Source organism: Sciurus vulgaris (assembly GCF_902686455.1).
Source record: "Sciurus vulgaris genome assembly, chromosome: 2".
Lineage (NCBI taxonomy): Eukaryota > Metazoa > Chordata > Mammalia > Rodentia > Sciuridae > Sciurus > Sciurus vulgaris.
The window spans coordinates 77,380,966-77,393,570 of NC_136462.1; the positions used below are offsets into that span (position 1 = coordinate 77,380,966).

At 40.1% G+C, this 12,605-nt stretch overlaps 1 protein-coding gene across 1 annotated transcript in view; it reads right to left on the bottom strand.

Annotated features, from left to right (window-relative positions):
• Positions 1–1,526: 1,526 nt before the first annotated feature.
• The window catches only part of LOC306651935 (dehydrogenase/reductase SDR family member 2, mitochondrial-like), a 76,242-nt gene continuing 65,163 nt past the window's right edge, over positions 1,527–12,605 (bottom strand). Inside the window, exon 12 of the mRNA XM_079124934.1 lies at positions 1,527–2,778. Coding sequence (XP_078981060.1) covers positions 2,747–2,778 — 32 coding nt within the window. The 3' untranslated portion in view covers positions 1,527–2,746. The remainder of the gene's footprint in view (positions 2,779–12,605) is intronic.

The following is a 12,605-nucleotide window of genomic DNA, read 5'->3' on the forward strand; positions in this document are numbered from 1 at the left end:
AATTCATAGGAATACAAAGACAAGATGATATTATACAGGCAACAAAAAACTGCTGTCAATACCTATCCCTAGATTTAAACAAGAAGCCCTGTGTTTTGTTGGTCTATTTGGGTTTTGAAGGAGGCATATTTCACACTGGGAACAGTGCTAACTCTTATCTATAAAACTACCCCCAATTTGGCTGTATTTGAATTGGACTCCCCCCCAAATCAGCCATGTTGAAATTGCAAAGAGTAGTTTCCTTCCTGATTTTTTTGGCCTTTATGATTCAACTCATACATTATTTTGAAAGTGTCTGTATAGTACACATAGGTATGTAGATTAGAGGTTATTGCAAAAGCTTATGAGTGCCACCCAGAGGTGACCAATGGGATTTTGTACCAGAACATTCCTGGATAGTAAAGTAAGAAACACACCATTTGAGAGACAACTACTAGCTTGCTCCTGGCATTCATAGAGATGGCCCCTCTGACTGGAAGACATAAAATACTCCTTAAACCTGAGCCCATAATGACTTGGATCATGTCAGAGAAACACTCTAAAAAGGATGATAGTGCCCTGAAGAGTTCCAGAATAAAATGGAAGTATTGGTACCAGAACATGCTACTGGGGGTTTCCACAAGTAGGTAGCCTCTTCTTGTAAGACTGACATTGGAACCACCTGAAGAGCTTATAGATCCTATTGCCACCTGCACTGTGCTCTGTTAACAGACCCATATTAACCAACAAAGAGGTGCTTAATTTATGGATGGCAGTTCTAAGGTGGATGGATAGTCTCTCATTTGTAAGGCCACTACACTAATGGACAAATGGAAAGCCTCTGATTGAAGAAGGTTATTAATCTGCTCAGTGGGTGGAATTGTATGCTGTTTACTTGCAATGATAAGAGAGTTGAATAATAATGAAAGCCCCTTGTGTGGGTTTTAAATGAATTGTAGGCAGTGACCAAGGCCTTGCTCTATGGTCAGGTGGCCAATGGAACACTGGCTGACTTGAAGAGATTCCAACTAAAGGGGGCACAATTTTATGGACATCACTATGAGAACCTAATGAAAGCATTAATGTAAGGCATATTGATGCTCATGAGAGCTCTTTTCTAGAGTCAGAAGGTAATTGGAATTGGCAAGAGCATATCCTGGTGTGCGTTCTGATATGTCCATGTGAGTTCATGAAATGAGTGGACCTGAGGATCAATGCAGAGCACTAAGTCTAGACACATTCCTCTTGCATGAAATGCCAACAGGAACTATTCTGTCTGCCTATAAAGGAAATAGAAACTGCACATAGTCAGGTAACAGATTCCCAGGGACCTTCACATAGGACCTTGACAAGTTGATTACAGTTCTTTCCTTCATCACCTCAGTTTTGTTCTATTTTTGCCAAATCACCTCAACTTTCTTCTTTTCCTACTTGATGCAGTGATCCCAGGACCACCATTGCAACTGCAGGTTCTGGAGGCAGGGAGAAGCGCTACAGAAGAAAGTTGAACCATACTTTTAAACCTTTAGGTCAGAGTTCCTGGGTCCTGATGGGGTAAGTCATGCCTCTCCTTAGCTGGCAAATTTAGGGTTGCCGCTCTATTTTCTAGTGGTACCTATGTAACACTATCTTTTATGAATGAGAGTGAATTGAGGTAGGGACACTTGCTAGGCCAGTCTTGATGCTGGCAGCTTGGGCCAGAAAAGTGGCCAAACCTCATGTTTCTTCTAAAGGTGGAAAAGTTTGGGTACAATATTAATTTAGAAGATGGAAGAATAGTAGCAGAGGCTAATTGAATGAATAAGTGAGTTATGCAGTGAAAGAAATCCAATATCAAGCTCATGCTTCAAAAGAGACTTGAAGCAAGCAAGAGTTGTTCTTGTCTCTTGCGTCAATCATACCTGAGAGAGTGAGACCACATGTAGTCAAGAACTTTCTGCAGGGCTGGGTGGCACACATCTGTAATCCCAGCAGTTTGGGAGGTTGAGGCAGGAGGATTGCAAGTTCAAAGCCAGTCTCAGCAATTTAGGGAGGCTCTGAACATCTAATTGAGACCCTATCTCTTAATAAAATACAAAATGTGTTGGGGATGTGGCTCAGTGGTTAAGTGCTCCTGAGTACAATCCCTGGTACCAAAAAAACAAAAACAAAACAAAAAAAAAACCAAAAAACAAAAACCCAAGACGAAACCAAACCAAACCTTAAAACCAAAACAAAACTAATACCAAAAAAACCCCCTTTCCTTCCTGTGAGACCTGATAAGTTTGGATAGAAGTCTGCAAACCTGGATGGCCCTGCTCAGGGAGACAGTTTGGTCATGTGAAATGATGGTAGAGTAGAGCGATGGCTAGTGACTGAGTGGAACTCTAGTAATGTGTGAGGATCTTTTGACTCTTATTTTTTGGAGTTACATATACTACCATCCTGTAGAACCGTGTAATGCTGGCGCTGTTGGTAAGATTATAATACTGACATTTGTGTTCAAATATACGGGGAAATTGGTTCAAAACTCCTGAAGATGTGATGCTGATAGGAAATGACTGGCTTGAGGTAGGAAGGGCTGACTTTAGCTAATCATAAGTTGATTTCTATGTTAAATAGTTTTGCACAAGTGTATTAGAAGGTACAAATAGTGATGAATCAAGGAGAGGGGAGGTAACCAAATTAGTACAATAAAGTAAAATGTCCACATGGCTTTATGACCTGATTGGTATTGTCCGTGGGCCTAGGAGTCTCCTCTTCCATATCGCCTTAGCTTGAAATATTGTCATATTGGGTTTGTCTGTGAAATACATATGCCTATAAAATACAAAAGAGAAAGGCACAGTGACTCAATGAGAAAATTGCAAGAAGTAGAAAAAGTTTACAATGCAATTCACTTCTAGCCTACATAGTTCAAGTTCTGTAACATTTACAACAGCAGAGCTCCTGGGAGGCAACTATGTGTGGAGCATGAACGTTTGCTTCTGGTTTTCTGTTAAACTTATTGAGCGTGCTCACTCCTGTCAGGCAGTCAGGGAGGGTCAGGGAGGTAAGGTGGAGGGAGATGGAGATACTGTCCGCCTGCGTTCCCTCCCTCTGTGCGCTGCAGTGCTCACCAGCTATCAAAGTCCTCCCCTGCCTTGCATTAAAAACCAAGGCTGGGTTCAACCCAGTGACACAGTTCTATACCTCCTGCCACACCGGGGCCGAAGGTCTCTAATGGAACCACTAATGGGGTTGCTGTGTCACCACCCATTTCTGGCAAACTTCAACATCACTCAACCAGTGAAGTTAAAAAACAAAAACAAAAACAAAAACAAAACCTGTTGACTTTTTCAACTTTTCTTTCTTTCTATTTTAAAATATTTAATTGATAACTTAGATTGTATGTGTTTGAAGTGTACAACATGAGAATTTGCTATAGGTATGTCTATGTAATGATTATGACGTATCACAATTGAGTTAATTAACACAGCCCCAGAACTTGTTTACCTTATAAGTGGAAGTTTGTTCTCTTTGATCAGCATCTTCCTATTTCTCCTACCATCCTCTCCACCCTACCAAACACCATTCTATTCCCTCTATGAGTTCAGATCTTTTAGGTTCTCTATTATAAGTGAGATTATATAGTATTTGCTTTTTGTGTCTAGTTTAATTTGCTTAGCAAAATATCCTCCAGATTCATGTTGTTGCAAATGGCAGGGTTTCCTTTTTTCTTTAAAATAAGTTTTTATTGTCCATGTTTTACCAATACACTCCCACAAATCAATTTCTTTATGCATTCATCCATTGATGGGCATTTAGGTAGTTTTCAGGTCTCGGCTGCAAAGAACATGGGAGTGTATCTCTCATGAGCTACTGATTTCTTCTTCCTCTTCTCCTTTTCCTTTTCCCTCTCCTCCCTTTCTCCTTCCCTCTCCCCTCCCTGTCCCTTCTCCTCCTCCATCACTGGGGATTGAACCCAGGGGTGTTTGACCACTGAGCTACACCGCTATTCTTTTTTATTTTATTTTATTTTGAGATAGGTCTTGCTAAGTTGCTTGGGCCTTGCTAAATAGTGGTCTCCCTGCTTCAGCTTCCCAAATTGCTGGGATTACAGGTGTGTGCCACTGTGCCCACTTTGAGCTACCAATTTCATTGAATTGCCGCATCACATGGTAATCCTATTTTTGATGTTTTGAGGAACCTCCACACTGCTTTGCATAGTTGATGTATCTATTTACATTCCCACCAATATTTAACCAATATTTAACTTTTGTCTTTTTGCTAATAGCCATCCTGACATGTGTGAGTAGACATTTCTTTCTTTCTTTTTTTTTTCTTCTGGTACTGGGGATGTAACCCATGAATGCTCTACCATTGAGCTACATCCCCAGCCCTTTGTATTTTATTTTGGTCAGGGTCTCCTTAAGTTGCCCAGGCTGGCCTTGAACTTGCAATACTCTTGCCTCAGCCTCCTGAGTCCCTGGGATTATGGGTGTGTGCCACAGTGCCTGGCCCTCTTTGTGGTTTTGATTTGCATTTTTCTGATGTTTAGTGACATTCAGAACATTTTCATGTAGTTGTTGACCATTTAAAAAATGTGTGTATTTGGTGCTATTTAAATGGAATTTTTAAAAATTTCTTTTTCAGATAGTTCATTGTTAGTATGTAGAGATGCAACTGACTTTTTAAAAAAAAGTTGTTTTAAATTTTATTAATGTATGTTCTTATGCCACAGTGTCCTTTATTCTAATTTTTGTTTTATTTGCCTTTATTTCTTTAAAAAATTTTTTAGTTGTCAATGGACCTTTATTTTTATTTATTTATATGCAGTGCTGAGAATCGAACCCAGTGCTTCTCACATGCTAGGCAAGTGCTCTGCCACTGAACCACAAGCCCGGCCCACAACTAATTTTTGTACATTGATTTTTGTATCCTTCAGCTTCACTGAATTTGTTGATTAGTTATAACAGTTTTTGGTGGAGTCTTCAGGATTTTCTATAAGTAAGACTATGTTGTTTACGAAAGAGATAATTTTACTTCTTCCTTTTCTATTTCAATGCTATTTATTTATTTATTTTGTCTATTTGCTCTGGCTAGAATTTTAGTACTAAGTTGAATGAAATGACAAGAGTGGGCATCTTTGTCTTTTTTCCTGATCTTGAAGGAAAAGCTTGAATTTTTTCTACTGTTGATTATAATGCTAGTGTGACCTTTGTTATGCTGAGGTACATTCCTTCTATATTTAATTTACCAGAAGTTCTTTTTTTTATTATCACGAAAGAATGTTGCATTTTGTCAAATGCTTTTTCTGCATTTATTGAAGTGATCCTTTGAATTTTATCCTTCATTCTTGTTAATATGGTGTATCACATTTATTGATTTGCATGTGTTAAAACATCCTTGCATTTGAGGATAAATTTCCCTTGATCATGGTGAATGGTCCTTTTAGTGTGCTGTTCAACTTTGTTTGCTAGTTTTTTCTTAAGCATCTTATAATCTCTTTACTAGGGATATTGGTCTGTAATTTTATTTTCTTATAGTGTCTTTATCTGGCTTTGGTATCAAGGTAATTCCGGCCTTATAAAATGAGTTTGGAAGTGTTCCCACCTCTTCAATTTTTTGAAAGTGTTTGAGTAGGATTGGCATTCATTCTTCTTTAAATGCCTGTTAGCATTCACTTGTGAAGCCATGAAGCCATTTGATCCTGAACTTGTCTTTCTTGGGAGGTTTTAGACTACTGATTTATTTAGCTTACTTGTAATTGGTCTGTTCAGGTTTTTTATTCCTTTATAATTCACTCTTAGAATATTGTATAATTCTAGGAATGTGTCTATTTTTTTCTAGGCTATCCAACGAGGAAAATTCACAAATACATGGAGACCAATCAACACACACCTGAACAACCAATGGGTAAAAGAAGAAATAAAAAATGAAATAAAAAAATCTTGAGAAACAAAAATGAAAAGCAAAACATACCAAAACTTACAGGGTGCAGTAAAAGCAGGTCTACAAAGAAATTTGTAGCTATAAATGCCTACATGAAGGAAAGATGTCATGTTAGCAACTTAACCTTACATGTCAAGGAACTAGAAAAAAGAAAAGCAAACTTAGCCCAAAGTTAGCAGAAGGGAGTCAAAATGATTGAAACAGAAATGCATGAAGCAAAAATATAAAAACTATAGAAAAGACTAGTGCAACTGTGAGGTTTTGGTTTTTTTTTCTCTCTGAAAAGATAGAGTTGACAAACCCTTATTTAGACTAACCAAGAAATAAAAATAGTAATCGAAAAATTTCTTTCACCCTTAATCTCCTTTAGAACCCCAGTGGAGGAAACCAGACTGTGGGATTCAATACGACAAGTATGCTCATTTCTATCAACTTCATAACATAGACATCCTATTCTGAAATATCCTCAAAAGCTCAGATAATTGCCTTGTCCACTTACCTTGGAGAGCTCCCTTCTGTGCCAGTCCAGAAGGCAGTAGGCATGGTACCTCCTGTCTCAGGACCAGTCTGGGCTGTGCAATGGTGTAGCTAAGAACTCCCTTGAAGTAGAAAGATATAACAGGCCCTGCCAGGATGCTGCTACCCCAGACGCTGGCCTAGCTGGGCTATTGCACCAGCACTTTTTCCACCTCTTCATTTAAATTCTTTGTTCTGCCTGTAAGTGGCAGTTGTCTCAATTACTCCTCTCCCCTCTTCACCCCAGACATTTTAATCACTCGTCTCAGAAAAGCACTTAAACTTTCAACCCACAAAATAAAATTTAAAATATCTATTCCCCAGAAGCCATAAAGGAACAGATTGATAAAATTGACTGTGTAAAAATTTAAAACTTCTGTTTGGCAAAAGACAAGACAGACTGTGAAAATGTAATTGCAGAACATATGATAAAATGGCTAATTGCCTTAATTTGCAAAAATAACCCTTGTACAGATGAATGAGGAAGTAAAACAACTCAGAAGAAAATAGGCAAGTTATAAGAACATACAGTTCACTGGAAAATTATGGAAATATACTCAATTTCACTCATATTTAAAAACATGGAGATCAAAACACCAGTAAGATACAATCTTTCAACTTGATGGATAAAAAATAAAATAAAGCTTTGTAATATCCCAAACTGGCAAAAGTATGGAGAAATAGATACTTTAGGATGTTTTTGATGAGATTTTATGTTGTTGCAATCTTTGGGAAGATAATTTGACAGTATCTATCACATTTTTAAATGAATGCATATTTTGACTGTTTCAACTGAGAAATTTTAGCACTTGGGATTTACATTGTGAATATACTTGACAAAACTTCCCATAAATGTATATATGAGAATATTTTCAGGGACATTGCTTAATAGTAAACAATTCAAAAAGCAAATTTGTCTAATAGCAAACAACTTGAAAAGCAAGCACATATTTATTGGTAGGAAAATTAAGTTGGAGTACATAAAAATAATATATCTGATAAAAAATGAGGTAGATTTTTAAGTGCTGAAAAGGAAACATGTCCAGAGTATATTATGAAGCAAAGAGAACAATGTACAGAACAATTGGATATAAATAAATATTTTATGTTCATAAAACAATGCTGGTAAATGCATTCAGCATTTTTCCAGGAAATGTATAACACACACACACACACACACACACACACACACACACACACACACAGAGTTGCCATGGAGAGAAATCCCATGAAAGGATGATTTTATTTTTCCATTTCAAACCTTCCTCTTCTCTTTACATTTTTTCCCTTTCTTCTCAGGGACTTTTGGACACTGGGGATCGTACAGTTTATGGCACTCCCCATCATTGATTTGGGCAATCCCCTTAACCCTCCTTTTCCCTTATAGGAAATCATTCTGTTGAATGTATGTGTTTTTAGTCGCATGTGTTCTTAGGAAATTCTGCTGGGAACGTTGTATTAATTTACAGAAGTGACAAATACTGTCCATCTTACCCTTTTCTTCCTCTTTTCACTCAGAGTAACACATACTATTTCTTTTAACTGCTACACGATATTCCACATTTTTTCCTGTCTACTTCTTGGATAGATGTCTGGGTCACCTTCAGTTCTTCCTCATCACAACAGTTTGTTTTCTGATTTTTTAAAAATTTTGATAATGATGTCCTTCATTGAATAGATTTCCTTAATTTTATGCAATTAACTTAATGATCTTTGACCTTATAATTTGTTCTCTTGTTGTTCTTTACAATTCTTTCCCTGCCTCATATGTCAGGAAGATATTACAATATTTGCCATTAACTTATTTTTTATTGGTTCTTCTTAGTTATGCACAACAGTCATACCCATTTTGATATAATTGCACAAGCATGGAATATATCTTATTCCAATTAGAACCCCAGTCTTGTGGATGTATACAACGGTGGGATTCACCATGGTGTATTCATATATGTACATGGGAAAATTATGTCAGCTTCATTCCACTGTCTTTCTTTTTCTCATTCCCCTCTACTCCCTTCATTCCCCTTTGTCTAATCTACTGAATTTCTATTCTTCCCCTCCCCCACCTCATGGAGGTTAGCTTTCACATGTCAGTGAGATTTGGTTTTTTGGGATTGGCTTATTTTACTTAGCATAATAGTCTACAGATCCATCCATTTACTGGCAAATTTTATAAAGTCATTCTTCTTAATGGCTGAGAAATATTCCATTGTGTATATGTACTACATTTTATTTATCCAGTCATTTGTTGGTGAGCATGTAGGTTGGTTCCATAGCTTAGCTATTGTGAATTGAGCTGCTATAAACATTGATGTGTCTGCATCACTGTAGTATGTAATTAGTATGCTGATTTTAAATCCTTTGGACACATACTGGGAAGTGGGATAGCTGGGTCAAATGGTATTAACTTATAACCTCTTACTGTAAGTTTTTAAAACTTTCGGGAGTTCTCCTTGTATACTCTGATAGTAGGGATCCAGTTTAAAAATATTTTTACCTCTAATGAGACAGTTTTCCCAGCACATGTTCTAAACCATGTGTTTTTTTGTCATTAAATTATGTGATACAACATTTACTGTATACCAAATTCTCATATATGGGTATGAACTGTTTCTTAGTTCTTTATTCTGTTCCATCTGTCCATTTTTTTCCTTGTGCCAATATCATACAACATTTAATTTTATCATTACATATAATACAAAAATGCATAAAATATAAAACTACCACTTAATGATTTAAAATGACACCTCATCACTACCACTCAGGTTAAGAAATAGCATGCATCCAGAAGCCTATGTGTGGCTTCCCAACCATAATGTCTTTCCATCCTCCCCAAACAACTACATCTTGACATTTAAGATAATTAATTCCCTACTTAAGAAAACTTTAATAAGCATGTATCTATAAATCTTACATTTTAGTTCTGCCTGATTTTGAACTTTATATAAGAGAATTTTATGGTATGCGTTCTTTTTTTGCCTGACTTATTTAACATTTTTTTGCATTATAATTACATAAAATAGTGGGATTCAGTGTGATATAGTCATACATATAATTTGGTTGGTTTCATTGATTACTACCTCCCCTTTTTCTTCCCTTCTCCTCCACCCGTCTCCTGTACAGGTCTCCTTTGTATTTTCATGAAATTTCCTTTTAAATGCATTTTTTCGGGGATTCTAGAACATCATCAGCATGGCCCCCTTCTCCCTCCTGGGAGAAGTTGGTAATATTACTACTTTTTAATAAAGCCTGCTTAATATGCTTGCCTTGGAGTGCTTCTCTAGTGTTCAATCTTCAACATTAGAGGAAGCAGAATTTGTCAGTGGGCAATGGCGGTATCAACTGCAGTCATAATAACTTATGGAAAAGTGAATTGTTCTTTGTTCTCAAAAGTAAAAAGGGAAAAGGGGTTGCTTAGGGCCTCACTAAGTTGCTGAGGCCAGCTTTGAACTTGCAATCCTCCTGCCTCAGCCATCTGAGCCCCTGGGATGACAGTTTTATTCTTGGAGTTTCAAGATGGCGGCCTAGAGGGTGGCTGCATTTCATTTTGCTCCAGGACTCAGGATTCAAAAGAGGAGATATTGAGACACTTGGGACCAACTCAAAGCAGCCGGGTGACTCTCACCAGTTGGGAAGGCGTCCTGGATGGGACGGTGGTCCCGGAGCGTGGAAAACTTTGTGGAGTAGAGCTGCCGGCGAGACGCCCCTCCCCCCACTGGAGGAGTGAACTCGGACAGCTGGGAGCGCCGTGAGGGAGGCCGCTCGGCACAGCGCTGGGACTCGGAGCAGCCACTGGGGCTCCGGCGGCTGCCCAGGAGAGGAGTGGCGAGGTGAGCTGTGTGGACTCAGAACACCGGGGCCTGCCCTGAGGAGGAGGAGGAGGAGCGTGGCCGCGTGGATTCGGAGTGACTGCACCAGAGCTATAGGCGGTTGCCAGAGGAGAAGCCACGTGGCGAGCTGTTTGGACTCAGAACGACTGCTTCTGAACACCGGGGCCTGCCCTGAGGACGAGGAGGAGGAAGAGGAACGCGGCCGCTTGGATTCGGGGTGACTACACCAGAGCTTCAGGCGGTTGCCAGAGGAGGGGCTGCGTGGCGAGCTGTTTGGACTCAGACCACTTCTGAACCCCGGGGCCTGCCCGGAGGACTAGGAGGAGGAGGAGGAGGAGCGCGGCGGGTCGTTTGGACTCGCAGTGACTGCATGAGCACTCCAGGCGGCTGCTCAGAGGAGAAGGCGAGTGGTGAGTTGTTTGGACTTAAAGTGACAGCTCCTGAACACAGGGGGGCTGCCTGGAGGAGAAGTGTGGTGGGTCGCCTGGTCTTGAGTGGCCGCACCAGAGCTCCGGGCGGTTGCCCAGAGGACCCATGCAGCGGGTCATGTGGATTCAGAGCCAGTCAGAGCGACCGCTCCTGAACACCCGGGGGGGTTATCTGGAGAAGGAGGAGGAACGGGGAGGGTCACTTCGACTCGGAGTGATTGATTGCCCAGGGCTACGGGTGGTTGGTGGGAGATGGAGGCACGAAGTGAGTTTCTTGGACTCCTAGTGACCGCACCGGAATACTGGGTGGCTATCTGGAGGAAGAGGCGTGTGGCGGGTCTCTGGGACTCAGAGCGATTGTACGGGGCCCCAGGTGGCTGCTCAGAGGAGGGGCCACATAGCCAGGCGATTAGGTGCAGAGCAGGGTCCCAGGATCTAGGAGGCTTCTTGGTGGAAGAGCCGCACAGAGACAGGCTTAGGGCGGAGCGAAGGTTCCAGGCCTGCGGGCAGATTCTCTGAGGAGGGGCAGCCTAAGGAGATTTATCTGCGAAGGGTGAGGCTCCCGGGCCCCTGGGAACTTTGCAGAGGAAGGCAGCCCAGCCCAGGCGGTAGCTGTAAATTGAGGGGAACCTCTAGGAGGGAACTGGCCAGCAAGACCTCCCTACTGGGTGAGTCTTCCCTGCTGGGTGAGGTTTCCCCACAAGGACGGTAAAACCAGAGACTCAGGCCCAAACAGGCCTTGCCTCAGCCCGCAGCCTAGGTCCCCTTTGGATGACCATTGGTCAACAAGTGGAGGCACCTCTGCCCACTAGCAGGGATTATACCCCACCTGAAGGCCACCACTCCTAGAGAGGCAGCTTCCTTGTGGAGCACCGCATTATCAACTTCCTCCAAGATTTCAGCCTACTGAAGGCTAAGAGGGGATATATATAGAAATCTTCAGGGATATTGTAAGTCAATGGAGGAAATCTGCAATATCTCAGCGGTCCACTGATACCTGAACAATATGAGAAAACAAGGAAAGAAAATGCTGCAAACAAATCTAGATGTTACATCAATAAAACCCAATGACAGCATGGCAGAAGAAATGACAGAAAAGGAGTTCAGAATGTTCATAATTAAAATGATCGGAGAAGCAAACGATGAGATGAAAGAGCAAATGCAAGCATTGAATGATCGCACCAATCGACAGCTAAAAGAGCAAATACAGGAAGCAAAAGATCATTTCAATAAAGAGTTAGAGATATTGAAAAAAAACCAAACAGAAATCCTTGACATGAAGGAAACAATAAACCAAATTAAGAACTCCATAGAAAGCATATCCAATAGGATAGAACACCTGGAAGACAGAACCTCAGACATTGAAGACAAAATATTTAACCTTGAAAACAAAGTTGAACAAACAGAGAAGATGGTAAGAAATCATGAACAGAATCTACAAGAACTATGGGATATCATGAAAAGGCCAAATTTAAGAATTATTGGGATTGAGGAAGGCCTAGAGAAACAAGCCAAAGGAATGAACAATTTATTCAATGAAATAATATCAGAAAATTTCCCAAATCTGAAGAATGAAATGGAAAATCAAGTTCAAGAGGCTTATAGGACTCCAAATACACAAAATTACAACAGACCCACACCAAGGCACATTATAATGAAAATACCTAACATACAAAATAAAGACAGAATTTTAAAGGCTGTGAGAGAAAAGAACCAAATTACATTCAGGGGGAAACCAATACGCATATCAGCAGATTTTTCAATCCAGACCCTAAAAGCTAGAAGGGCCTGGAACAACATTTTTCAAGCCCTGAAAGAAAATGGATGCCAACCAAGAATCTTATACCCAGCAAAACTTACCTTCAAATTTGACGATGAAATAAAATCCTTCCATGATAAACAAAAGCTAAAAGAATTTACAAAAAGAAAGCCAGCATTA